Genomic DNA, 8,938 nt, shown 5'->3' with positions numbered 1-8,938 from the left:
TTTTTTAAAAAGTCCTTTTATTCTGTCTGCCTTGCCCTTCACTTGGAAACAGGATGCGAACCTCACATTAGCACCATGGACAACACCACAGAGAGAAAGCTTTGCAGACTTGGGTATCAAGGATACTATTAGAACAGAACTCACTAGTTGTTTTTATTTTAATTCGTGTACATTATTTATAATTTAAAATTAATTGTGAATAGCCACACCAGAGGAAATACTGAATTGTCTTTCCAACCTCTCTACAGAAAATAATGCTACAAAATCTTTGTTATATTAAGAGATAATCAGAATATGTAAGAAAAAAAGAATTTTAGGGTATGTCTATCTATTAATAATTAAGCTAATACTGTGATTTTTCTACATTTTTAATGTTTGTTGTATTAGTTAACTCTTTAAAATTTATGACATGTGGTGATTAATGATTCTAGGTAAACATTCAATTTTGTGTTCACAATTTTACATTCATTTTCCTAAATCATATGAAATTCAAGTTGTATAAACTCTAGACTCAACAAAATCTGTATGAAATCTTCTGGGTGCAATAAAAAATTGACAAGTAGTGAACAATTCATGTATAAAAATCCAAATTTAGAGTTTTGCTGTCACTCACAGAACATCTGAGATATCAGGTAACCAAGAGATTTGGTAGATGGAGAGGAATGCAAATAAGGCCAAAGACCCAGAACTTACTGCTTTGAAGGTGTCATATCAGTCATGGACAAGCAAAAGACACTGAGAAGAGAAGGCTTTAGGGAATAAGAATGTCTTTCTATTCTCTGAGATATGCCTTATCTGCTGGGAGATTTGCAATGAGGAGGATTGAGAAAAAATGGGGTCTGAGGAAGTCCTCAGAGGTACTTCAAAGATTCCTTATTGAGCAGTGATTCCTGGCCTCTCTATGTCATATCTTATTATCTGAGACATCACTCCTGGCCACCATGAGCACAAAGTGGATAAAGATGGCTATAATAATCCACATGAAGTGGACTGAGTTGACAAATATCATTCAAGGAAAGGGCAATTATTGTGAGTTTGCTTAGCAGGGCCACCAGGGAGGATTGTCTAGGCCAGTGGTTCTCAACCTTCCTAATGCCGAGACCCTTTAATACAGTTCCTCATGCTGTGGTGACCCCCAATTTCATTGTTACAAATTGAACATAATTAAAGCATAGTGATTAATCACAAAAACAATATGTAATTATATATGTGTTTTCTGATAGTCTTAGGTGATCCCTGTGAAAGGGTCATTCCACCCCCAAAGGGGTCACGACCCACAGATTGAGAACCGCTGGTCTAGGCACACCACTTTCTCTAAAAAATCAATGGGATAAAATATCCTCGAATGAGGAGAAGAGAGAGAGAGAGAGAGAGAGAGAGAGAGAGAGAGAGAGAGAGAGAGAAATGACCAAGATTAAGGCAAGGAAGGTGAAAGGAGGAGATTGTGCCTATTCAAAGCTCAAGAGTTTATGGATACTGCAGGGAGGACATTTCATTCCAGTATTAAATGAAACCCAGAAGTATAAGTGTTCTCTCTTAGCCATGACCAGCACAGCTAGAGAGCAGATGAATCCTGAGTAGGGGCGAGGGGGGATTGAGAAAAAGAAAGAGACAGACACAGAGACACTAGGGAAGGCTGGGACCAGATGAGACACTATTCTCAGATGGAGAGACAATGACCCAGAGCTAGTGCGGCGCGATTATTATATACAGCGTGATACCAGGAAGTTTTACTAGAGTTTAAGAGAAAGGAAATTATGTGAAATCATGCTTAAAGATCAAGCTGCAATTCTTCGTTCTTGTGGCTTCTCAGATCTTCAGGCCTGAATGGACCCTGATAATTGCATCCACACCTGGAGCCTGGCTGCACTTAGATAATCACACCAAACAGCCTGGTGCCTGAGCTAAAGATCAGTACCGAGGACATCCCTGCCTTTGGGGAGGTATGTCTCCAGGACATGGCTTTGCCAACGCTGCTGGACTCAGCCGAGGACCCTTGGCTCAGTTGTCCCCCAGGCGCTCTCTACACAGAAGAAAGGCCTGAAGAGTGCCATTAGCCATGTGTTGCCACCTCAAGGCTTCTAGATGTTAGGTTGGAGGAAGGCTAAGGAAAGAGTCATTCCAGTTAGTAAGGTTGGAGTTGAAGAAGACGCTGTGGCAATGGTCATGGTGAGAGATGACATGATTGATGCCTGAGGTAGTCCTTGTGGACAAAGAGGCCATTTCCAGAAGACTTTCCTTTGTTTGATGTCCCAGGCTCTGTTTCATTTTTTTATCTTTGTTGATGAAAGTATTAGAGATGTCCCCCTTTCCCTCTCATTGACCCCCTCTTCCCCACTTTCTTAAATCTGCCCTGGTATGTTTTTAGGAATAGTGTCTTCTGAGTAGTGTGTCTCCTAAGTGGTTCTCGGGACTTGCTGAGAAGTGGATGAACAATCAGAGCCCCTGGAGTTTTCATTCTGATATCTTGGCAAGAACTCAAAGAAGCTGAGAATGGAGGGTGGACTCAGTCACTACAGAGGAAACAGTCCTAGAGAGAAGGGTAGATATGAGCCTGACTGGGTGTCCTATGTGATATGAAGCTGAGGCTGCTATACATCCCCTACTGCTGCCTCTGAAAATGTGGATTGCATTTATTCTGTGTCTGTTTCAGCATGTAAGTTTGGCATGTATGAGGTATTTTTCCCCATTAGTGCACATATTGAAAAGAACTGCACCTGAGAAGTTATACTCAGTTCACTTCGTGAGCCCCAGGTCCTGGTTTAAATGGTGAAATCCTGAACTTCTGTCTTGAGCTTGTTGCTTTTATTGTATTACACTTGGGAATTGCTTGGAGAGTGGTCAGAGTTCGGGGTATGTGGGAAGTGTGAACGACTCTGGAGCCTGATGTTGGAACAGTACTAGTCTAGGATATCCGGTCATGGATCACAAGTCAACATAACCATGCCCTGGTGTAGTCTTCTCCACATGATTATGGCCATCTCTCTGACTCACCTTTGAACAATAGGATGTGATGTGAGTAACACTATGACTTCTAGAGCTGGGTCCCATTACACCTTGCACCTTCTGCTTGAGCTTTTTCAAGGGTTCTCTGTGGCAGAAGCCAGTCACCATTAATTAAATCCCAAATCCCTGAGACCTCTGTGATCTGAAGAGGTCTAAGACGACCATGAAGGTCATGTGAAGAGAGAAATAACCAGCCCGCCTCAGCTGCATCAGCCAGCCCAAGTGAAGTGTCAGACATGAGGAAAACTGCCCTTCCCACGGCAATTTGACTAAGGCCACATCATACACTACCCATATGAGTGCAGTAATCCTGCCAAACTGAGAGAGATAATCATAAATTATTGTTTTAAACCAAAATGTTTTGGGGAAGTTTGTTATTCTGTAGTGATTAAGTGGGGCAACATCAAAACCAGAGTCTGGTCATTATATCCTGGTGTATAAATTGTTCTTGTTTTAATAACAATTTTTATCCTCCCTGGTCTAAAATGGTGACAATTCATTATCAAACATGACCTAGGCTTCTGCCCACATAAATAGAAAAAAATCTTGCAATTGTTTGAATAATAGAAAAATCTTTGAGGCAAATCTTTTTGGTTCTTCAAATAGTCCTTGGATTCCAATTTTTTAAGTGCACCCTGGCCGGGTGGCTCAGTTGGTTGGAACATCATCCTGTGCACCAAAAGGTTGCGGGATCAGCTCCCAGTCAGGGCACACATGGAAGGCAACTCATTGATGTTTCTCTTTTATTGATGTTTCTCTCTCTCTCTCTCTCTCTCTCTCTCTCTCTCTCTCTCTCAAAATCAATAAAAATATATCCTCGGGTGAGGATTTAAAAAAAATTTTTAAGTTCTGGCCTTGTCATTTTCTTCATTTTCCCCAGTGCATCTTACACAAAACCTGTCACAGTGTCAATATATATTAAACATCCTAGCATAAAGGAAGAATTAAGACTTTTCACCCGATTTGCCTCAAAGTACAAAGTTTCTTCCCAAACCACCAATTATAGCACTATGTGTGCAGACAGATGCCCAAAGTCTTAGTTTAGCTCTCTGAAATTGGGGAAGGATTTTCCTTCAGAGTTTCTAACATATCCTAAAAGCACTACATCATAAGAATATGGTTCCAATGTCTTCTCAGCTATTTCATGAGCCTGATACTCCTTGTATCAGAGAAATGTTTATCCTCTTTGATACCCCGATCTCCCCCACAGTATTCTCACACCCCTCTTGCTGACAACCACAGACTTTTTTCCCTTTCTCTTTTTCCCTCTAAAGCAAGAAGCAAATCTTGTTGTGTTTTCAGGAGTTTTAATGACCGAGTGTGGGGGAAGGGTGAGAACCCATGTTGTTAGTGAGCTCTGGGAACTACAGCGTCACTTAGGTGGAGGGATCTTCGTGACAACGGGAGTCTGGTCACTTCATTTTCTCCTGGGGAGTCACTTTGGTCAGGGAGACATCTCTCCACACCTGGATCATCCTCACAGATGCTGGCTCACGTCGATGGGGAAAAGTGTAATTTTGGCCACCACTTACTGTTACCTGGAAGAGAATATATGTCAGAAATATAGCATGCCACCAAACAAACGTACTGTCTTCCTTTCCTTTTCTATCCTGTACACACACCATCCACCAGAAAGTCCTAGTCACTCTAAAACCCAGCAGACATGCTTCTTTTTATAGCCTTCCTTTTGTAACGATTTCAGACAGTTACTCACCCTATTTTCTGTGTTTCTCTCATTCTTCCACTGAGATGTTAGCACTCTATGTTGTACTGTCTATGTTTGCCTGGGCTTCCCTCTGGCCAGGAACTGTTTCATGAATCGTGAGTCTGGTTCTCACACAAAGTATCATAGGCTAATTGGTCATTACGTGTTTATTGAGTGCATTCGTTTTAGCTCTGCTAAACTTTACTGCCATTTACTCCTGTTGACTCAGTAGCTCAGATTTGGGGTGGTAAAGGTAAAGAATAAAACTCTTTTTTTCCTATTTTTATAGAGTGAGGATGGAAGAGAGGGGGTGGCAGAGAGAAAGAGAGAGAGAGAGAGAGAGAGAGAGAGAGAGAGAGAGAGAGAGAGAGAGACCCATGTGAGACTCAATTGGTTGCCTCCTGCATGGGCCCCAGTGGGGTCGGGGATTAAACCTGCAACCCAGATACATGCCCTTGATGGAGGAGAATCGAACCTAAGACCCTCCAGTGTGTAGGCCAATGTTCTAACTACTGAGCCAAACCTTGAATGTTCCTAAAGAGGAGGAATGGTACATAGGATTAAAATGAGAATATTTTTATTTAGCTTATAAGCAAATGGAACAGTGCCTCACTTCAAACGTAGGACATTAAATCTTTTTGCTTCTCCAATGATAGAAGGTTTAAACATACACTTTATGGGTGTGGCTATGGAGGAAAAGTAAACTTTTTAGGTCTTAATTTTTAAAATTTAAAATGCACACACTTTTTGAACCAGTTATTCAATTTCTCTGAAGTTATCCTTCCTTATAAGAATAGGGAGGTTGATAATGACAAAAATGTGATATAGAATGAAGCACCATTCATTAGAGCAAAATATGGAAACCACCTAAATGTGCATGAATAAGGGTCAAGTTAAATTTTTCTGAAAATGCTTCTATTGGAATATTATGCAAACATTAAATAATGTGGGGGCATCACAAATAGCATGATGTTAGTTTTCTAACATACATTCTTTGACAACAAATAAAATCTAGTCATTAATGTGTGATTTCTAGAGAAACTTATAAGATCATTTGTTTACAAATAAAAGCAGAGATAAATGATAGATAAATAGATAGATAGATACATACATAGACTTGAACAAGCATATAGTATCTCTGGAAGGAGCATAAAGGAATTAGTAAATGTTGCTCTGGAGAGAGGGACTGGGTTTGGGGATGTAGGAAATACTTAATTTTAGACTGATTATAATTATTTATATGCATATTTTAACCATCTCCTACATGAAAACTGAAGGAATGACAGCATAGGTAGCCTCATTTCTATGGAACTTCTCCACCCTGGAGAATAAGGCACGTGGGCTGATCTTGACCTGCTCAGATTTGGAAAAGGCCCTGAGCATGGCAGTACAAGCAGAGGGTGCTGTGTGATGAGAGGGGCAGGAGATGAACCACAAGTGACTCTGGGGGCCAGGCCAGGGAGAGCTGTGTGCTCCTGTGAGAGCCCTGAGAGCTCATGTAGTGGATGTTCCTGGGCACACTCACCCGGTACTGGTCCGACAGCACAGAGATGTCCAGTTCAAAGGGTTGGCCATCCTTAAAGGGCTTATCAGTGGATCTCACTTCTTCTTCCCAGGTCCCATTCTTACGGCTGTTCATCACCAGCTCTTTGCCAAAGTACACTCGGAAACTGAAGGCGATGTCTGAGTCCTCATTAGTTCCAGTGTGGAAATCCACCTGCAGTTCTGGGCTCATACTGGAGGCAAAGCAAACAGCCTGTTGAGCAGGACTTTTCCTCACTGGGGCCCACACTCGACACACACACGTACACACCCTCCCAACTCCTCCTGCTGGAAGGAAGGCCTTCCTGGGTGAGACTGCAGTACGTGTCCCTGTGGGGCTGCTTCAGCTTGTCTGGCCCAGGCTGGGGAGATGCCTCATCTCTTAGCCCAGGACTCACATTGAGCAGCAGTCACAGGACTGAGGCTACTTTTCTTGCCCTGGAAATACTGTGTTTCTTGATAATAAACCTTAGCTCCAATGCCTGAGTGACCCCAGCCTCCAGACTTCAACACTTGCCCACAGACATGCACCAGTAGGTTTAATGCCTGGCACCACATGGGTCTCCAGAACCTGCATCTGCATTGTGCTACCATTATGCTAATTACAAACGTCAACCTCAGTCATGCATGAAGTGACCCCCAAAGCTCTAATAATCTCCTTTCTCTTCCCGATGGGCTATAGATACTCACCAGAAAGGCATGATAGGTGTCCCGTTGATTTTTACTGAAGAACCAACAGAAAAGAATACATTTTTTTTGTATAGGACCTGCCATGGGAGACAAGAGTAGTTGAGAGGAGCAAGACCAGGTGTGGTCTCCCATCCTATAACAGTTCCCAGTGGCAAAGCAAGTTATACATCAAAGGACATACTCTGACGACCCTCTTCTTCCCACCCCACCACAGGCAGTCCCTGTGTCTTTGAAGAAATGAGAAGGTTGAAGTTAACAGCAGGAGTTCTAAAGCCAGGTGGCCTGGATTCTAATGCTGATTCTGCCTCTTACGACCAATGAGAACTGAGTTCCATCACTTGAATGCTCCCTGCCTCCGTTTTCTCAGTACAAGAAGGATTATAAAATTCCTATTTCCTAGGATGCTCTCAGGAATAGCTGAGCTGATAGATGTAAAACTTTTGGCATGGTTCCTGGCAAGTACAGGGTCTATACAGGAGTAACTTATCGGAAAGGGGGGGGGCCCTTTCTCAGATACTACCCTCCCATCTGTTTTTATCTGAAACTGTGAAGATAAGGCTTTAGAATGTAAACGTATAAAATTTAAAAATCCACTCCAATATAAGATAGTTGTTTAAAGGGCGAGGGAAATAATGGAAAAGGAGAGTCCTGTGTGTGGCATGTATATGCATCAGAATTTTCAAGGGCAATGGTGTCCTTTCAGGAATGTGTACAAGTGGCTGTGGACAGTCAGTACCTGCACACAGAGCGGGAGACAGGAAAGTAATTAGATAGAATCTACAGGTTGTTCCCTGATAGCAACTGTAAGCTTTGTCTGGACTGAGGCTTGTTTTGTTCCTTCCATCTTCAGGTGATCCATTCTCTGAAACCAATTCTCCCAACCACCTTCCCCAGAGAGACAGGATCTGCTTAACTTTTTGTTGTTGTTGTTGTTAGGACAAAGGAAGGACTGGCAGGAGGAGGAGACCTGAGGCAGGAGCAGGGGTCACTATGTGCTGACCTAGACAGGAGGTCTTATGCCCCACAGTTTGAGTTCATCTTCCCCCAGCTTTCTTGAGAAGAGCCATCTGAGGACTGACTCATTCTGCTCTCATCAACCCTCAGGAAGGAGTCCTGAGAAAGCCACTCTCCCCAAGACCTCCAGTTCTGCCCACCAGGAGTCACAGTGATACACAGGAACAGAACCACAGCTACTTAAACAGTCACTACCACGTATGGGAGAACCCTCACAAGCAGACACAACTGCACGCATATTCATAGTTCAACACACAATCATAGTTCATCATACACACACAGTTATGCAAAACATGGGACTCACCGTCTCACACATACCTCCCAACACTACTACTCATGATGACATGCACAGCTTTTCAACCACTGCCCCAACTTCACTCACACACACATACTCAGAAGCATGAAGACAAATGTGTAATCTCACCCCTTGCATCCATGCACACACTCCCTCATCCCAGTCAGCTCTTCACTTCCCACACAAATTCACAGCGTCTCAATAGAGTTCACCCTCAGTCAGATACCACCAAATGCTGCCAGTAGCTATCCTGCCCCATTCTCTCGCTTCCATATCTTCACAACCCCCAGTAAAACATTTCCAATGTTTTCATTTCAGAGAATCTCCGACTCTTTCATCCTTCTCCTATGGGACCTGTCATCATTGAAGGCTGTGCCTTTTCCACTCACCGGTAGCGTTTCCATTGTTGTGCCTTCTGCTGGGAAGCTCTTCCAAATTGTGTCTAGTTGTGTGTGTGTGATCTCTGCAAGTGGCAGGTTATAAATGATTTCTGGAAGCCCTGCCCTCTGGCTTCCTTGCAGTTTCTAAGTCTCTTCTAGAAAGATTCCCAGCAGGTGAGAAAGTGTGGGGTATCATAAATACAATCAATCACAACTATGTCCTTGAAAAGGTTGTGTTGTGATGCTATAGAAACTTCAGTGAGGAAATTGTGGGTGAGGAAGGATTAGCAGGAAAAACGCATAAAT

The 8,938-nt window shown here is 42.8% G+C and overlaps 1 protein-coding gene across 1 annotated transcript; it reads right to left on the bottom strand.

Annotated features, from left to right (window-relative positions):
* Window positions 1-4,310: 4,310 nt before the first annotated feature.
* On the bottom strand, window positions 4,311-8,656 carry LOC139000350 (galectin-10-like). The gene is made up of 4 exons (XM_070402577.1): window positions 8,642-8,656; window positions 6,944-7,020; window positions 6,237-6,447; window positions 4,311-4,544 (listed from the first exon to the last, which is right to left on the bottom strand). Exons 1-4 carry the CDS (start codon window positions 8,654-8,656, stop codon window positions 4,419-4,421), a joined length of 429 nt encoding a protein of 142 aa, XP_070258678.1. The 3' UTR covers window positions 4,311-4,418.
* Window positions 8,657-8,938: the final 282 nt, after the last annotated feature.

The sequence above is a fragment of the Myotis yumanensis genome, unplaced genomic scaffold, assembly GCF_028538775.1.
Source record: "Myotis yumanensis isolate MYYU_CA2020_CCGP unplaced genomic scaffold, mMyoYum1.0.hap1 SCAF_23, whole genome shotgun sequence".
NCBI lineage: Eukaryota > Metazoa > Chordata > Mammalia > Chiroptera > Vespertilionidae > Myotis > Myotis yumanensis.
This window is presented reverse-complemented; position numbering and strand designations above follow the sequence as displayed.

Bases quoted from the DNA above. Each gene is read 5' to 3' on its own strand.
- LOC139000350 (XM_070402577.1), bottom strand. The intron at 6,448-6,943 runs GTGAGTATCTAT...CTTTGCCTCCAG, and splicing joins ACACCTATCATGCCTTTCTG to TATGAGCCCAGAACTGCAGG. The intron at 4,545-6,236 runs GTGAGTGTGCCC...ATTCTCTTCCAG, and splicing joins TGCTGTCGGACCAGTACCGG to GTAACAGTAAGTGGTGGCCA.